We start from the raw sequence: 20,606 nt of genomic DNA, 5'->3' as shown, positions 1-20,606 counted from the left end.
ATAAGAAAATGATGAAAATTATGTTTGAATGATCTCCAGAAAACATTAAGGGATGAAAAAGAGGAATGCACTGACAGAAGAAGGAGAGAAGAGGAAAGAGCTTTTAAAGGAGTTGGGGAAATAGAGGGGGGTGATGTAGGCAATGCTTGAACACCAGATTCATTGCAATTTGTTCAAAGAGGGAAGAATATATACATACTCAACTGTATAAGGAAATGTAGCTTACCCAGTAGGAAAATGGGAAGGGGAAGAGAATAACAGAAAGTAGAGTGTGGAGGCTGATAAAAAAGAGGAAAGATTAAGGAAAGCAATGGTTAGGTGCAGAGGAGACTTTTTAATTTTTAAAAATTCTTTCTTTTCTTTTTTTGGTTAAATTTTAAGTTCTAAACTGTTCCCCTTCCTCCTTCCATACTCCAACTATAGAGAAGATCATCATTTGATACAGTTTTCTAAATAAATGTAAAATTATATTATACTTACATCTTTTTATCTGTTCTTTCTTTGGTGGTAGATAGCATCTTCCTTCATAGGTCCTTTGTAGTTCAGTTGAGTATTTATAAAACTTAGGATAACTTGATTTTTTTTTCTGTTTATTTTTATTATAGCTATAGCTTTTTATTGACAAAACATATGCATGGGTAATTTTTCAACACTGACCCCTGCAAAAACTTCTTTCCAACTTTTCCCCTCCTTCCCTTCACTCCCTCTCCTAGATGACAGGTAGTCCCATACATGTTAAATATATTAAAGTATATGTTAAATACAAGATATGTATCATATATATATAGTTGTCTTGCTACACAAGAAAAATAGGATTTAGAAAGAAGGTAAAAATAACCTGGGAAGAAAAACAAAAATGTTAGCGAACAATAACAGAAAGAGTGTAAATGTTATGTTGTGGTCTACACACATTTCCTAGTCTTCTTTCGCTGAGTGTAGCTGGTTCTGTTAATTATTGATTGATTGGAACTGATTTGGATCCTCTCATTGTTGAAGATAGCCACTTCCATCAGAATTGATCCTCATATAGTATTGTTGAAGTGTAATCTCCTGGTTCTGCTCATCTCATTTAACATCAGTTCATGTTAGTCTCTCCAAGTCTCTCTGTATTCATCCTGCTTGTCATTTCTTACAGAACAATAATATTCCATAATATTCATATACCATTCATATACCCAACCGTTATTCAATTGATGGGCATCCATTTAATTTCCAGTTTCTAGCCATTACAAAAAGGGCCACCACAATGGGATATAAGCTCAGTATACCTTGATTTTTCAAACAATTATTGCTGTTACTGTATACAATGTTTTTTTAGTTTTATCTCATTTCACTTTTCATTATTTCATGCAACTATTCCCATATTTTCTAAAATCAGCTAGCTCATCATTTCTTACAGCATAGTAGTATTTCATCACAATCATACAGTTACAACTTGTATAGCCCTTCTCCAATTAATGGGCATCCCCTCAATTTCTAGTTCTTTGAGACCACAAACAGAGCTGTTATAAATATTTAGAACATATACATTCTTTTCCTTATTCCTCTGATCACTATGGGAAACAGACCTAATGTTGGTATTATTGATTAAAGGTCATACAGAGTTTTATAACTCTTTGGGCATAATTCCAGATTGCTCTCTAAAATGATAGGATCAATTCACAGTTTCAGAAACAATTATTAATATCCCAATTTTTCCATGTCCCCTCCGATATTTGTCATTTTTTCCTTCTCTCATTTTAGTCAATTTTATAAGTGTGAGATGATATCTCAAATAATGATTTAGAAGCAAAAATTGACTTTTGAAGGGGAACAGGATAAAAAGAAAGAGAAGAAAGAAAAGAAAAGAATATAGAGGCAAAAACACATTAATCCATTTTTCACCATGAAAGATTATATTTACTTTGATTGGGTAGGTTTGGTTTGGTTATAATTCTAACTGCATTTCTGGAATATTAAATTCCAAGTCCTTTGTTTGTTAGTGATCATAACTGTGAATGTGAATGGGATGATCTCACTCATAAAATGGAAGTGGATAACAGAGTAGATTAGAAACCAAAATCTAACAATATGCTGTATCCAAGAAACAAACTTTAAACACAAAGATTCACACAGAATTAAAGGGCTGGAACAAAATCTACAATGATTAAGCCAAAAAAAAAAAAAAAAAAAAAAAAAAGGCATGGATAGCAATCATGATCTCAGAGCAAAAGCAAAATTTGACCTAATTAAAAACTACAATCAGGGAAACTACATTTTCCTAAAAGGTATCTTAGATAATAAAGTAATAGCAAAATTATAGCAAGTTTCTCTGATAAAGACTTCATTTCTCAAATATATACTAAGTATAGAACTTAGTTAAAATTTATAAATATACAAGTTGTTTCCCAATTGATAAACGATCAAATGAAACAGGGCAGTTTTCAGAAAAAAGTTTAAATACATGTAAAACCATTATTTGCATACTTCTTTTTATCAGTTCTTTCTTTAGTGGTCGATAGCAACTTCCTTTATAGAACCCTTGTAGTTCATTTGAATATTTACATAATTATATGAAAAGATGCTCTAAATCACTATTGATTAGAGAAATACAAATTAAAAAAAAAAACTCCAAGGTACCACCTAACATCTATCATAAATGACAAATACTGGAGCATTTCATGGAAGGTAAGATAAATTAATGAACTGTTGGTGGAATACTTAATTGGTCTAAGCATTCTGGAATACAGTTTGGAACTAGCCCAAAAGACTATAAAACTATGATTAACCAGCACTAGGTCAAAAAATGATAAAAGGAAGAGAACCCATATGTTCAAAAATATTTATAGCAGCTCTTTTTTTGTGGTAGCAAAGAATTGGAAATTGAGGAAATCCAGTCAGAAAATGGATGAACAGGTTATGGTATATGATTGTGATGAAGTACTTATTGTGCTGTAACAAATGATGAAGAAGGTAGTTTCAGAAAAACATAGTAAGACCTATATGATGTGATAGAAAATAAAGTAAGAATCAGGTACTCATTCTATAATAACAGTGTTGTAATGATGACCAACTATGAAAGATTTGGCTATTCTGATCTATACAATGATCCCAGACAATTCCCAAGGACTCATGATGAAAAATCAGATAGAACTGATGAACTCTTTAAGCATATATTGAAGTGTAATTTTCATATTTTCTTTATTTTTCTTGCTTTTTTGAAATATGGCTAATGTAGGGATATGTTTTATGTGATTTCACATATATAATTGATATGTTGCTTATTTTCTCAATAGGTGAGGTAGGGATTGGAGGTAAGGAGAAAGAATATGAAATTCAAAAATTTTTTTAAATAGTTACTTTAGTCAGTGTTTACTGAATGCTCACTATATGCTACAATATAACAGAATTAAAACAACATTTCCATAGTTTCATTTGTTATATATTTATGAGAAAAGGCTTAAGAAAGATATCATAGGACACCTGTATTACTGAAGGAAAACATAATTTTACTTTTCATTAAAATCAAGTGTTTCATGAATCACCTTCAAACCTTCCTCTTCCCTACCTCTAAAAAGAAATTTTAAACAAGTTCAGTAGAAATAAACAACAGTTTCATTTCCATATGTGAAAGACCATTGTGCATATATCTTATTTTTCAGGCAAATATTTAATTGCTCTATGTAAATATTGCATAATTGGAACCCAGTGTCTCTGACTCTACATTCAGTGCTTTCTCTGATACACCTATGCAAACTCATGGAAGCTAGAAGTAGTCACAGATTTCCAGAATTAGGTGGTATTAAGAGTGAGAGTTTGAGTTTTCTATTGCTCTAGTCTTATGCTGATGCTGTATTAACTAGAGTAATGTGTAATGTAGTGTCAGACTCAGAGAAAGTTAAGCCTGGTTCCAAATTCTACCTCTGATATATACTGGCTGTGTGATCCTAAGAATACACTTAACTTTTCAGTAATTCAGGTCTTATGCTATAATATTCAGGGTAGTCAGTCTCCATTAGTAGGAGTAATTTTCAGGGATTCTTTATTCTAAAGAAATAACAAATTCCACCAAAAAAAGCAGATGTCTATCCTTACTTTTAAGAGTTGGCTATTAAAATAACTTCATGTTATTTTTATTGGGCATTTGTAGTTTTTATAGATGAGTTTAATGACTTTTTTTACTTCCTGCTTTATAGTACCTGCTTAGAATTATACCAAGCTTTATAGGGAAATGACAAAGTAATATATGACTGACTCCTGTTCTTAAGAAACTTAGACTATGGTTCAGAAACAAGACTGGTTCAAGTAAATAAATAAATAAAATTACTGAATTAAGTTAGATCATATTCCAGAGTACATAGGTGAGAAATTCTTATATAATAGAACTTTCAGCTCTAAGCATTCCAAACAATTGAAGTTCCATTTAGCACATATTATATTGGCAAAGATGACAAAAAAAGAATGGCAGAAAAAATGTTAATATAAAGGAATATTATTGAGCCATAAGGAATGAGAAATACAGATTTAGCAAAATGTGAGAAGACACATATGAAGTTGATGAAATGAATAGAACTGAAAGAACAATTTATACAATTCTGACAATACTAAATAATAATTTTGAAAAACTTTTATGTACTCTGATTACTACAGTTACTAATCAAAACACTAAAAGACAATGCCTGGGGGAGGATTCTGAGAGGATGGCAAAGTAGACTAGAAAATTTCAAGCTCTCCAGATTTTTCCCAACAGAACAAATTTGTACCTCCAAATGAAAATGGATTGGTGAAAAACAAAAAAGATAGGTGTATCAGAGAAAGGTTGTCCCAGGAGGACACCTGATCTGTCTCAAATCTTTTTTTGAATTCTCCTTTCTAGGCAGGTAGCCATTTAATATTACTCTTTGGAATAGAAGACTTTTTTTTTTTTTTTAACTTCACCGTCCTCCTCTGAAAATAAACTCCTGTCTTTCCTCTTCCCATAGTAAATTTCTACGTTTGATTTCTTCTTTGCTGGTTCTTTTTTTTTATTATTTATTTACTTAAATAAGAACTTTTAGTGTAAGCACCACCAATCCTGAGTTGGAGGGCATGGTGACTCTAACTTCACTTCAGCTCTCACCTCTGACTTAGAACCCCAAACCAAAAGCTCCTCTCTCCTGCAAGTGCTGCCAGTGAGAAACATTCCTGCCCACTGCTTCTGAACTTACTGGATGTGTTTGGTTCAACTTCAAGAGAGATTAAGAAAAACTTTTTTAAAAATCTAAGAAAAACAAGAATATTATGAAAAAAATAAATTAATTAGAAAAGGAGGTCCAGAGTCATAAAGAAGAAAATAATTCTTTGAAAATTATAATTGAACAAGGGAAAGCCAGTGAGACTTTAAAAGACCAAGAAATAACAAAACAAAATATAAAGAATGAAAAACAGAACAGAATGTGAAACATCTTAAAAGAAAAACAATAGCTCTAGAGATCAGATCAGAAAAAGAAAATTAAGAATAGTTGAACTACCTGAATGCTATGACCAAAAAAAGAACCTTGACACAATAATGCAAGAAAAAATCCAAGAAAATTGTCCTGCAGTGATAGAACATGAAGGGAAAGTAGAAATAGGAAAAAAAAAAAAAAATCCAATAGTCACCACCTAAAAGAGAGCCTTTGTAGGAAACACATAGGAATATTATTGCCAAATTTCAAAACCTCCAGATAAAAGAGAAAATTTTACAAGAAATAAAACAAACAAAAAAAATACTCAAATGTGCTGGAGCTACAATTAGAATTGTATAAGATTCATCATCGGGACAATAAAAGACCTCAGGTCTTAGAATAATATGTACCTGTGGGAAAATGGGACACATACTTTGTTGGTGGAATTGTGAATACATCCAGCCATTGTGGAGAGCAATTTAAAACTATGCTCAAAAAGCTATCAAACTGTGTATATCCTTTGACCCAACAGTGTTTCTACTGGGCTTATATCCCAAAGAGATTTTTAAAAAGGAAAGGGACCTGTTTGTGCAAGAATGTTCATGGCAGACCTCTTTGTAGTGGCCTGAAACTGGAAACTGAGTGGATGACCATCAATTGGAGAATGGCTGAATAAATTGTGGTATATGAATATTATGGAATATTATTGTTCCATAAGAAATGACCAGCAGGATGGTTTCAGAAAGCTTACATGAACTGATGCTGAGTGAAATGAGCAGGACCAGGAAATCATTATATACTTCAACAACAATACTATATGAGGCTCAAATCTGATGGACGTGGCCCACTTCAACCATGAGATAAACCAAATCAGTTCCAATAGAGCAGTAATGAATTGAACCAGCTACACCCAGCGAAAGAACTCTGGGAGATGACTATGAACCACTACATAGAATTCCCAATCCCTCTTATTTTTGTCCACCTGCATTTTTGATTTCCTTCACAGGCTAATTGTACACTATTTTGAAGTCCGACTCTTTTTATACAACAAAATAATTGTTTGGACATGTATACATATACTGTATTTAACTTATACTTTAACATATTTAACATGTATTGGTCAACCTGCCATCTGGGGGAAGGAGTGGGGGGAAGGAGGGAAAAAGTTGGAACAAAAGGATTTACAACTGTCAATGCTGTAAAATTACCTATGTATATATTTGTAAATAAAAAACTAGAAAAAAATAAAGACAACAATTCTACTTTTAAAAAAAAGAATAATATGTACCAACAATCAAAAGAACTAGGCCTGCAGCCAAAAATATTATAGCCAGCAAAATTATCCATAATATTGAACAGGCAAAAAATCAACAAACTTGCAGATTTTCAGGATTTTGTCTCACCTAAACCCAAACTTAATAGAAAATTTAATAAATAAGAGCCAATATCAAAGATTAATTTCAAAGAATACAACATGAACGTATCTTTTTTTAACATGAATATGTATACCATATGTTTAAAGTTGAGATCATGTTAATGTTTAGATGCATGTTTACATATGGGTAAATATATACACACATGTGTATGTGAGTACTAATGGGTATGTTTGCATATAAGTATGTATGTGTGTCTATAAATATGTATATGTTTGTGAATATGTTGGGCGTTTGCGAAGGTTTGAAAGGGTTTTGAATAAAGTAAATAGTGCAAAAAGAACAAAAGAATAATGTACAAGGAAGCAAAGAAAAGATGGATACTCATGAATATAATCTTTTCTATTATTATATATGATTTTTTGAAATGGATATTGTTATATATTTTTAATCTTCTCTGATATTCTCTGATATTCTGATAGTAGGCATATGACAATGGTTTTTTAATTATTTTTATTTTGTAGTTTTCTATTCTGTTTTTTTTTTTATTTTCCATTTAGTTTTATTTTTGAAAAGGGGGAAAAAAGACAATACCCACCTTTTGGCAAAGACATGGTAGAATGTAGGCAGAAAATGAAGCCTTTTCAGGCATGTGTTGATTTCTTTTGCTTACTTGTATTTATTTCTTTCAAACATGTGGGAATTCTTCTATCAGTACAAAACATCACTAATCCATGTTTTTTCAACCTGCGTAACTTTTGTTCTTATTTTTTTCCCATTAATTCTTCTGTAGGGAATTATAGAATGAACTGGGAACCTTCCTTTCTTTGGTCTTAAAAAATTGTGGATATCATTGTACCACTTGGAATATTAATCTGTTACACCTCCCCCAATTTTGCCCTTCAAAAAGACATTTCCTTGTCCCTTGTGCCACTTTTTGTGCAGAAGTAATCATTAGTAATCTACTTCAGGGGCAGCAAAATGGTGCAGTAGATAGAGCACCAGTCCTGACGTCAGGAGGACCTGAGTTCAAATTTGACCTCAGACATGTAACACTTCCTAGCTCTGTGACCCTGGGCAAGTCACTTAACCCCAAATGTCTCAGCATAAAGCAAACAACAACAACAAAAACACAAAAGTAATATACTTCAGATTATTTGTGTTTATCTTGATTTTCTTCCTGTAATTTCATTAGTATGGATACTTTATTCATTGATACAGCTGATATAATAGATATGTTCTGAGAATTTTTTTGATTAAAAAAAGAATTGTCCTGTGGCCATCTTGGCTACAAATAAGTCTTTCCAGATTTAGCAGAGCTAATTCTCAGATAAATAATATTGCAGTTCATTATTGAACCCTTATAAACAGCCATTTCAGTGAAGGACCTTCCTGCTATTATGCTTTTCTGGAAGAACTTTGGAGAACATCAAAACCTCCTCTCCACAGTGAGACTTTAAAGTAGGGATTAGTGGAGGAATGAGACTATTGGCATTAAAAGTGATGATTTTCAGTGTCACTGTAGTTTCTCGGAATAGTGAAAAACACTATGCCTCTATTGAATCTTCCTTTAAATGTAAGCTATATCCTAGGAGGAAAAAAATGTAATACAATTATTAAATAGCTGTCATTTTCAAAGCATCAGGTATTCTCCACAATACCTAGCACAGTGTCTTATACTCAGTAAGTGCTTAACAAATGTATTTTGAATAAAAGTAAGCTTTTGGAATATTGTTTCATTTTAAGACTTTGTTTTTGCTTATTATGAGGCAAAGATGGGACTCTGGACCTATTATTTCATTAGTACAGGGAAATACACACATACATATATGAAAATATAAGCCAACAATATATATATATATATATATATATATATATATAAAATGCAGTGTTAGAAATTTATCTGGGTCACTAAACAATTCAGTGACTTGCTTAGAATCACATAGTAGTGGTTTAGAGGCAGGATTTGAATCTTAGTGTCCCTGACTGGAAGACTAGCCCTCTATTCACTTTGTTATGCTGTTGTCATATACATTGTTTAGCAAAAAATTGAGAGCACGTTATTTCCAAATGACAGAATGGGCCATGCTTTGAAAAGTGAGAAAAATACCTGCTTATGTTGCCTGTTTTAAAATCTATTATTTAGTGGGTTTTTTATCTTGATGACATATGAAAAAGTAAAAATTTTAATAAAATAAATAATATTTTCAGATGAACCAAGACATGTTTTGGGAATGCTAGATCTACACTTGTCTTTTGTTTTGATGTGTGATCTTGCCTTCAGTATGCCTGCTTCGTCATGCAGAGATTCTGCTCTGAAAGAGGCCCTACAAAGCAGCTGGCCTAGCTGCAGGAGATGGTTAATCTCTTCCCACATATGATAACTGCTGGGTGATATTAATGAATGAACAAGAAGCCTGTTGCTTTTCTAGAAGAGTCATGCTAAACCTTAAGGAATAAAGAAAACAACTCACTGAGAGAAATATATTTAACTACGATAAATTAGGTGCCAACCCTCTATGCATAGTATGTATAGTACTATGTATAGTATAATACTTTTTTAAAGTTTTGATTTTGTTTTGTTTTATATTTATATGTTGATTTGTATAAAATAGAATTGAAATTAATAATAGAAGCTTTATCTTTTAGAATCAAGTTCTTATTGTATCTTCCATTTCTAAAAATCTGAGGGAAGAAAAAAACTAAAAGCAAACAGTATTAATCGCCTATAAAATTGGATTCTATTTTCAAACAGACCCATAGAAAACTAAGGGTCAAAATATGAAACAAAGTGAATGTTTTAAAGATAACCCAAAGAACTGAAGAGAATTGATGGAAGACTTTGCTGGGGAGGAGGGCAATATGAAAGAATTACCAAAGCTAAAAATTTTCTTTTACTTGATTGAATATGTATTTCCAATAAATTTTGGATGTCATTGGATTTTTTTTCTCTTTCAGTATGGTGTTATTATTCAGTCAGGTTGTTTTTATCTCTTCAAGGAAAATTCCAGAATGTATTTGCATCTCTATGTGTGCTCATCCATGTACATGTGTATTTATTCTTTTACTTCAGATTTCATTTTGACAGATGGTAAAGTCTGACAGTTTTGCATATTGACATTTAACTGAAATTTTCTTAAGTGTAACATTTAAAGTACTTTCAAACAGATGGATAAAGGGTTAGAATAGAATTAACAGTCATTATGAATTTAGTTTTGAGAGTTTTTTATACAGATTTCTTACTTGTAATATATATTGTATTTATTAAGTTTTTCATTTTGACTATAAATTGGCTATGGTTCAGTTTTGAAGCTTTCTTCAAAGCTTCAAAGGAAAAAAAAGTTATAGAAAAATCACAGCTACTCTTCTATATTTGATTAATTTATAAAAGCAATTTATTTTCCTTCTTGACTGTTCAACATATTGAACACATTAAGTTCAATAAAAGCTTATCTAATTTATTCTGTTGCATCCTTTATATTGCATTTTTATAAACAAAATATAGTCTGTTAACTTTGTGCATTCAACACTAAGCTTTATTTGGACATTTAAAAAGTCAAGTAGTTCTAAGATGTCTTTATTTACTTAACCCTTTAAGTCCTATAATTTAAAAGATTTTAGTTATAGCTCCTTTAATTTCCTCAACAGTGACTTCTCATATTTAGTTATTTTGTAAAAGAACATTGTATTTAAACGCTAGATTTTATAGAATCTTATACTTTTATACAGAGTTAACCTTGAGTTTAAAAACTATCCAAAAAAGTGATGATGAAATCCTAATATGACCTAATATGACCAGTGAAATAACTTTAATAGTTATGCTAATCAAGCAAGAGGCAAAAAATTTATCTTAAAAAGATCATTTGAAGGACTAAAACTCCATCTTTGTTCTGCTGTTCGTTAGCTCTGTAATTCTTTTTACAAGTCATTTGATCTACTTGAGTTGCATTGAGTTTCTTTATCTTTAAAATGGAGGGGTGGTGGTATGTGTATTCATTGTAGAATGGTGAATTTAATGTCAAGCTATCCTGGAAGGTAATTTGTAATTATGCTTTTAAAAAGTGTCTGGAAAGTCTGTATCTTTTGTACTTGAAATTCCATTTTTCTACATTTACCCCAAGGAGGTTAAAAAAACAAAGTCCCATATTCATAAAAACAATTCATAGCAGCATTTTTTAAATGATAACAAACAGCTGGAAATAATGTAGCGTTCTAGTAATTGAGGAATGGTAAAATGATAAGCAAAGTATGTATATAAATATAATGGAATATTAAAAGATACAATATGAAGAATCAGAGAAGCATGAAAACATTTAATAGAATCATTAATTTGAGAATTAGAAGGACCTCCACAGTTTGGTAGTTGAACCCCTACATACATAAACCCCTACATACATAAAATATATCTTACAGTTATCCTGCTTCTGAACACTTTCACTGAAGTGAAGCTGTCCATTCTGTCTTAAAGTAACACAATCTATTTTTAGACATTTCTAATTGTTAGCCTATTTTTCTTACTATCAAGCCATCTTTGCAACGAGTTGTTTGGCCTCTACAACTTTACTTAGTACTCTTGGTTCTAGGCAAACTCACTAAATTTAAACCTCTTCTGTGCAACATTCCTTTAAATACTTCAAGACAGTCTTTATGTTCTCCTAAGTCATCATCACCATTGTCGTTGCCTTCTTCTCCTCCTCTTCCTCCTCTTGCCTCCTCCTTCCCTCTTTTTTCTCTCCCTTCAACCCCTAATGACCTCCTAATGTCTCTCTAACTCAAGTCTCTTCCTTCTGCAAACCATTCTCTATACAACTAGATGCCAAATTAACATTCTTAAAACAGATCTGATGATATGACCACCACCTCCTCCACTAAAATATTTTCTGTAATTCCTTAACTAAAGGACAAAATATAGCTAGCTCAGACTAATATTTAAAGCCTTTACTCTCCCAATTTCAAGTTTTATTTCATATTACTCCAACTCACTGCAGTTTCCTGCATTAAGTATCACTCTGTCTTGCTAGATGTTCTCTATATACAATGTCATATGTCCCACCTTATTGATATAAGTAATCTCCCATATATATTAAAAAATTCTCACCTGTTTTCTCCCAGAATTATTCCTTTAAAGACAATTACAAGTGACATCTTACATGAGATCTTTCTTGATTTCTCCGGTTATTAGCATTCTTTTTCCTTTGAAGATACTTTGTAATATTTATACTTATTTATTTATTTATATTTGCTCATTTGTGTACATATTGTTATATTCTTCCAATGCATGTAATCTTTCATTGTATCATGGATCCCTTTGGTAGACTGGTAAAAATGAAGATACCATCCTCAGAATAATGTTTAAATGCATGAAATAAAATACAAAGGGAAACCAATTCTGTTGAAATGTAATTATTTTTCAAATAAACTTATGAAGTAATACATGTGTTTTAATGCATTGCATAACAAAATAATACATTAAAATATAGGCAAGTTAAGGTTAATTTTAAAAAATCAACTTAAAGATTGTTTTCACTTAACTTTTATGAGGACCTGAAGCTGTGGAGTATGATCTTTGACAAGGCAGTGCATTTGTTAATTTGGACATCCAGTTATTTTTTTATGTATTATTATATGAAAATATCTGATTTCTCTTTGTAACAAAGCTACTGATAGTAGCTTTGGTTTTTGTTTTACTGCTTATATTCATGATTGAAGGGGATGCTAAATTTCAGTTAGAATTTAGGGAAAATTATATTTTAATTTTCCCCTCTATATTAAAGATTTTTAATTAAAGATATTAAAGATTTTAAACCTCTATTTTGCATAGGCATTATGAAATCCATCCACAAACCGTTTGGTGGGATAATAAGAAAGGGATGGATCAATGGACCCCAAATTAAGAACCCCTCCTTTAGTGGAATGTAAAGTCCTTTTGGACAAGGACTATTTTTACTTTTATATCTTCGAGTAATAACTATGCTTTGCAAATTTAAATATTTGTTGAATTATAGTGAATTTTAGGTACCACAAATGGATAGTGAGCTGAACCCAATGTTAAATAGGAAGAGGAGGAATAGATCACATTTTGGAAAGTCTGTATTGCTTTCTATCATCCAATGCTGTGCCCTAATACAAAAGACTTTTTAACTCTAATGTTTTTCTAATAATTCTGCCTGATTTTAAATTATGGAAACTATAATTTCAGAAGAATCAGAATTGCAGGTGATTCTGCAGCATTGTAGAAAATGGAAAGATGCACATCGTCATTTTTAATTTGCATGCAAAAAACAGCATAATTTGCATTAGCCACAAAATAAGCATGACTATAAAGAGTTATAAAAGTCATGTAGCTGGGCACCAAGGGAGCAATCCAAGAACTGTCTTGGTGTCCAACACATATGAAAAGACCCAGAAAAATGCCTTGGTGTCATGTTGGGTAGATCCTTTATGGGAAATTTATGGATCACTTTAGGCATAAGTTTGTCACAGAAAACAAATATGTTATGATCTGCAATAGTGCAGGGGTACTCAAATTCATGAGATCTCAGATCTGTCAAAGAGCTTAGTTGCTCTGGTTTAAAGGTCTTTTTATTATAGTGAACTATTTAGCTTCCTTAAATTTATTTTATTTTAAATGATCAGCTTCTATGATATTAATATTAACTATCTTTAACTTGTGTTAATTCTGAATCGAACAAGTTTTGAAGATTTTAAAACGAGTATTCATTAAATACTAATAATATACAAAATGCTTTCAAAATCTTAGATTAGATATCCCATACCAAATGAATCTTGAATAGAGAAAAATTTTATTATGGTTTAGAATATATTTGGCTACATTATAAATTCCATATCCTAAATTATTCTTTTGTGCTTTGTCTTTATTAATACTGTTAAGATCTGTTTAATAACATTTGTGGACAGAAATATCAGCAGAGCTAATTTCAGAAACACTTAATAGTTTTGAGTTGTGATTTTTAAAAATTTACATTTGCGCGAGGAGGTGTCCTTAATTTATAACTTAAGCTAATTTAAATAAAACACTCAAACTATAATAGTAGTTCTACATTAGTCACTCAGTTTATGTTAATTGAATTAGGGTTAAAAGTGGTGAAGTCTAGGAAAGTTATTCAAAGTTCTTGACTAATTTTAGGTCAAGGTATAAAGTCTTTTAAGATTAAGCTTGTTGAAGATCAGAGAATCATCTAACAATATATATTTTTTGGAACTTTTTTGGGACAGGCCAATGTTTGTGAATCAGTCAGTTGTACTTTTGTATGAAAAAGATCTTTTTTAACTACTTCATTTCTTAATTTCACTTGTCCATTTATTTCTCCACAAATTTTCTTTGATTTTCTTCCTCTGTAAATGACATTGAATATTAAATAGTTGAAAGATGAAATGATGTTATATATAAACATCTTTATCTGGAAAGTTAATTAGTTAAGAAAATTCTATGTGTGATAAAATATGTAGTTTTGTGCCTGTTTTAATATTTTCAACAAAGATTATAAAATTACTCTATGAAAGATTTTGATTTTTTAAGAACCTTTATAAATGACTATGCTTCTGGTACCAATCAAAGTTTAAAATGCTGAAACTTAGATAAATTTGGAAGAAATAGATTTCGATAAACACTGAGAATTTAAAGTGAGCATTAGTAGTTTGAGAAATGAAGTATCTTCTTAGAAACATTCTATCATCTTTTACTTATCTTTAATGGTTTTTTAAACATGAGTTTATATTACCAAGCTAGAAAACAAATCTTATCTCATTATGTAAGAAAATTCCTCATATGATTAATGTGCACTTACATGTAACACTCTAACCAGATGACATCATGTTTGGATTTTTACTTTTATTTCTATGATCAGGGAGGATTACAGAGAGAGAAGAAAATGTTTAACTTTGACTTTATTAGAACTGATAGTAAGAGATAGAGATGCAACAAAATTTGGCACATCATCATTTCACAATCTAATAGTGATATTTATTTTTTTCATTATTGAAAAATGTTGATTTTAATGCATGTCCTTTTTTATCCACAACCTAAAATAGATTATGCTTGATCTTTTCTGTTCTATAGAATATCAGTGCTAGTTAATATGTCTATATATTACAACAAAATACTTTATATATTTTGAACAAGAATGTAGGTTGCTTAAGCATTGTCTAGGTAAGCCTGTCTTACTTAGAACATCTCATAACATCACAAGAGAGAAATAATTTTGTTCATCCCATTTCTTGAATGTTTATCTGGACCTTAATGCTATTTTAAGAACTTTGGTTTTAATGTCTCAAATCCTGACTTTTGAATGCATGTTCCCTTTGAATTTATAAAGGAAAATGTAAAAGAAAAATTGTTTCAGGACATTCTTTCTTGCCTTATTCTAGGCTTTGTGATATTTATTCAGTACTAGGGCTTGATAATTTGTTAACAAGGCTTTTTTAACAGTTTGGACAGATGCACACACTGTTTTCAATCTTCACGGTTAATTATTCGATTTTGTATTTGATGCTAGAACACCCTGACTCCTAATCACTGCTCATTGTTGGCAGTCCATTATATTCTAACTGTTTGAGTGCTCCCATTGACCTTGAACTGACATTATAAGCTGTGTCTAATCTTTTCAGTCTATATTTCTAATGCTTTTCTTTTTTTCTCTTTTGTCTGATCCTTGTTTAGCATCACAATGGGGCTGCCCCTGAGTCCAGCAGCTGACTCCGCCCGCTCCGCAAGACATGCCCTCTCACTCATTGCCACTGCCAGACCACCCGCCTTCATCACAACTATTGCCAAGGAGGTAAGAGGGGCTTTTGAGCAGTCCCTGAGCTTCTCTCTTTAAAGGAATACTTTGATTTTAACATTCAGTCCTTAAATGTTGACATTTAAACCTTATAGAATAATAACTTAAGTAATAAAGTTGAGAAATTAATATGGAATGAATAAACTCATTTTCACTAAAGGCTAACTATTAATGTCCATAGTAGAAAAAAATTGGCTGATTATTTATTTACTTTTGTGGACTTTTTAATTCTAAAAGCTAATGATTAAAACAACAACAACAACAACAGTAGCAGCAGCAGCAGCAGCATTTTTTTAATTGGTTCTGATTTCCTAGCATGAAGCTCAAGGCTTCTTAAATTCAAATAATCTAGATTATAATTTCTTTGTGGAAAAGATTTCACATTTTTCATCTTTTTATCCCTTGAGAACCTAGTATAATAGTATCATAGGGTTATATGCTCAAAAATTATGTTAAATTGAAATACAACTTATTTACCAAGTAATTCCTTATAATTAAGATGGAATTTTAAAATTAACTAGCTGACAGTAGATGTGTAAAGAGACATATAATGAAGTTGCTAATTGTTTTTCTCTGCTGTAAGTCAAAAGTTGACAATCAGTTGATCTCATCATTGGCTGTAGTATAATAGGCTAATGTTACTACTAATTGGAAATTCAAGTAAAGAGCAGTAGATCTTTTCAGTAAAGATATGATAAGTTTTTTGCAGGAGGAAGGGAAGGCAAGATTCAGAATACTAAAAGTGGTTTTATTCCATCTCATAAGGCCAGCATATGCAGTCCTTCATATGCTAAGATGATGTTCCTGAGTAAGTTGTGTACTTTGAATTGTTTTTTTATATTGTAGGGATAGATTTGCAAATAAATATAAATAAATATTAAGTATATTGTATAGTATTGTATTTTATTTATTAATTAATATTAGTAATACTAAATACTAAATACTAAAACTAAATACTAAAACTAAATACCCTCAGATGTACCAACTTGTGAATTCATAGACTCTTGAACTCACGTTCTATTCCCAGAGCCATTTCTATATGGAAACTCTGTAAATATCTTTTGAATGAACAAATGAGCTAATAATGAACCTAAACACTCATGGTGTAGTTTACTGGATTAGGGACACTCAGTCAATTATCAGCCATCAAATATTTATTAAGCACCTTCTGTGTGCCAGAATTGTGTTAAGTAATGTTAAAGATGCAAAAGATAGTCCTTTCCTTCAAGGAGTTCAGTGTCTGAGGGGGAAAACAATATAGGACTGGGATTAAATTTGTGATTCCACTGGTATGAGGGAAATCTCAGATAAGGAAATTCCCTCTACTAATTCAAATCAGTACCTTCTCTGTAGTTTAAAGAAGTAATTCAATATTCAACAGAGTACTGAGAAGTTCTTCAGTCATATATTCATATGTATCAGAGGTGGAACTCACCGAGATCATCTTGGCTTTGAGGATAGCTCCTTAACCACCACCCCATACAGTCTTGCTGCTTATGTAATTCAAAGCCATCCCCCCCAAAAAAATGTATTTCTATGAATATCACAGAATATTAGAATTTCATTGTTTATTGGTTTCAGTCGTGTCCAACTTTTCATGACACCTCCCCACCCCCCTTGGGGTTTTCTTGCCAAAAATACTGAGGTGGTTTGTCATTTTCTTCTCTAAATCATTTTTACAGATGAGGAAATTGAGGCAAACAGGGTTACTTGACTTACTCTTAGGATCACTCAACCAGTAAGTAACTGAAGCCAGATTTGAGCTCACAAAGATGAATCTTCTTGACTCCAGGCCCAGTAGTCCATCTATTGTGCCACCTAATAGAGCTTCAGGCATACTCTAAAGATTATCTAGTCCATTCTCATCTTATAGATGAAGAAACTGAGATCCTGACCATCATATTTAGTTATTTAAATCTAAGCTAACAAAGTGTTGATATGAACTTTACATGTAAATATGACTAACAGATAAGTACTTCCCCCTACAATTTTGTTTTTTACCATTTATAATGTTATTTCTACATTTTAATAATTAAGGCTTTAATTATTAATTACTTAGTTACTAATAATTAAAGCCTTAGGAGTGCTTTCTTCATAACTATACTATGAGTTAGGTAGGTTTTTGTAAAATCAAATCAACAAGCATTTGAATGCCTACTTTGTCCCAAGCTAGGGATACAAAGCAATGCAAAAGAGAGTCTTCAGAAAAGGAAACCGAGTTAGAAACTTTATGACTTACAAGTCCCTGGTCAAGCCAATATCCCAAAGCTAGGCTTCCTGTTTGCAGTTTCACTGAACTTTCTGCTATACAGCACTGTCTGCACTTATTTTCCATGCATCCCTTCCCCCTCCAAATTATTCTGACCCATTCTGACCCAAATTCACCTATAGTTTCTTTGCTGATTTTTAAAGAACTAGTACTGATTTGATTTAAAAAAAAAAAAAAAAAGCATGGGTTTATTCAATTTCTGTAAAATTTTGAAGGTGCTGAATTTGATAGTCTTCCTAAACCCTGAACCCTGGAGAAGGTGGTGGCATTTCTTTCTCTTAACTTATCTTTTTTTTTTTTTTTTTTTTTTGTACTACCTCCCTTGATTACCATATTACAAGCTATATAGGAAAAAGCATCAAAGATGTAGATTCAGCTTTTTATTAAAAAGTTATTATATGTAGTAGAAAAACCACTAAATTTGAAATCAGAATAATGGCTTTGCAACTATGCAACTATGAATAAATCAGTTAACCTTTATGAATCTCGCCTTACTCATCTATAAAATGAGAATCTTAACATTTGTACTATTATACTAATACCCTATACCCTGTGAGGGTTGTTGTTGATAAAATATTTTACACACCTTAAAGTACTATACAAAAGTGAGCTATTACTTTTCACTCAGTGTATTCTGATTAATATCATCTTTACCTTCTAGATTATATTTAACCTTAATAAATACATGTATTACATTGAAACCTTCTAATAGTGCATATTAAATTTGGCATGTCCTTAAAAAAAATCCTCATTTGTAGCTAAAATCTAAGACAGATACACTATATACTCAATCCTATTCTATGGGGAATAGTGTTAGTATGCTCTGATATATCTCTATATGAGTTTTGCATTTGTAATGTAACATTAATGTGATATAAGTATATAACATTTCATAATTGTAATAATTCATGGGAAGATTTTTTTACTTATCCATTCTCTTGTAAAATGTACACAAATGTTAAAAATGAAAGTATTCCACATTGCCTGATGACTTAATCATTATTTTTGGAAGTTTTTGTATACTTGATTCTGTGTTGTCCTATAAATAGTAGGTATAAAAAGTTGTCTTTTGTTAATATTGTTTAGTAAGTCATATAATTCTATGTACAGTCTGGAAGTTAGCAGTTTTTATTGGGTAAATTTTAACATACTTCTTTCCCAAACCCAAAGAGGCAGCAAAATGGCATAGAAAGTTTTGAGTCACAAAGACCTTAAATCCACATCTTATTAACTTTTTCTTGTACATTTACTAATTTTGGGACTCTGGACGAAGTACTTGCCCTCATCTGCCTCAGTTTCCTCATTTGTAAAAGTGGAATAATGATAACATCTACCTACTGTGGTTGTTATGAGAATAAAATGAGAAAATATTTTTAAGTGCTTTGCAAATCTTAAAAGTACTATATATGTTAGATGTTTTTTACTGATATTTTGTCAAAAGGTTTAATAATATCTAAGCAACAGCCTAGTATATAGAAATGGAAGATTGAATAAAATATTAACAGAGTGACCAATATAATATTATCTCATTCTTTTTGTAGGTACATCGACATACTGCTCTAGCAGCAAACACCCAGTCACAGCAGAATATTCATACTACAACTCTTGCTCGAGCTAAAGGGGAGATTCTGAGAGTCATTGAAATTCTTATTGAAAAAATGCCCACAGATGTGGTTGATCTACTTGTTGAGGTATAATAATAAGATACCTTTTAAGGTATCTTTTAAGAGATAGGAGGCATTTTCCAATTGATAAATGGTCTAGTATAAACAGATAACTCTCAAGGAAAGAAGCCCAGACTATATATAGTTATGTGAAAAAATGCTTCAAACACTACTAATTAGAGAAATGCAAAATAAAGCAGTACTGAGATTCTATCTCATACTCATAAAATTGGCACAGATGACAAAAGAAAAGGAAAAGGATAAATGTTACTATTATTTTCCATAGGAAAACTGATATACTGATGAACTATTGTGGGCCTGTTAATGGATATAACCATTCTGGAAGGCAATTTGGAATTATATATAGAAAATTACTCAATAGTACATGTCCTTTAACATATTATTCCTATACTCAAAATAGACCAAAGAAAGAGAAAAAAGTCTTATATGTACCAAAAATATTTTAGCAGCTTTTTGTGTGTGTGATGGCCAGAACAAAACAAAAACTGAAAAGTAAGGGAATACCCTTCAATTGGCCAGTGATTAAATAAATTGATCACCCATGATTCTAGAAGACATTATTGCTTTCTGTGACAAAGAAGGGATTGATTTAAGGTAAAGAGTGAAAGATTTGGATTTTTGTATGCAACCAATGAGGAAATTTGTTTTGAATGCTACTGATGTGGAATGTTGTATTTACTTTCCTTTGAGATCAATGATACTATTAACTTTTACTTGTTTAACTTTGTTATGAGAGACATCTCATTGTTAGAGTGATTGAGTTAAGAATTATCATGTAAGTACAGGCTTGCTAGTAGAGTAAAAACATAGGCCTAGATCATAGCTACGGCCAGTTCTAGGATTGTGAGAAGAAAAAAGATTGATGACATTGGAATGTTGATGGATATGAGTGCTAGGGTGGCTAAACTGATTAGGTGGATTAGGTGAAGCCTAGGAATCCAATGGATATTATTGCTCATACCATTCCCATGTAGCCAAAAGGTTCTTTTTTGCCTGCATAGTATGTGACAATGTGAGAAATAATTCCGAAGCCTGGTAGGATCAGAATTGGCAAGTGTAGCTTAAAGAAAAAT

At 31.4% G+C, this 20,606-nt stretch overlaps 1 protein-coding gene across 6 annotated transcripts in view; it reads left to right on the top strand.

The window, feature by feature from the left end:
• The window catches only part of WDR7 (WD repeat domain 7), a 506,900-nt gene that overhangs the window by 337,985 nt on the left and 148,309 nt on the right, over window positions 1-20,606 (top strand). For 5 of the 6 annotated variants that reach the window (XR_004230845.1, XR_004230846.1, XR_004230847.1 and 2 more), the window contains 2 exons: window positions 15,459-15,576; window positions 19,390-19,539. Coding sequence is in view for 3 of the 6 variants with exons in the window: in XM_031945925.1 (XP_031801785.1) it covers window positions 15,459-15,576; window positions 19,390-19,539 (268 nt within the window). In the remaining 3 variants the exon portion in view is untranslated. Of the gene's footprint in view, window positions 1-15,458; window positions 15,577-16,344; window positions 16,388-19,389; window positions 19,540-20,606 lie in introns of those variants that run through there. The other variant, XM_031945927.1, reaches the window with a different exon arrangement.

This window comes from Sarcophilus harrisii, chromosome 1 (genome assembly GCF_902635505.1).
Source record: "Sarcophilus harrisii chromosome 1, mSarHar1.11, whole genome shotgun sequence".
Lineage (NCBI taxonomy): Eukaryota > Metazoa > Chordata > Mammalia > Dasyuromorphia > Dasyuridae > Sarcophilus > Sarcophilus harrisii.
Note: the sequence above shows the minus strand (reverse complement) of the source record. Positions and strands in the feature narration are given on the sequence as shown.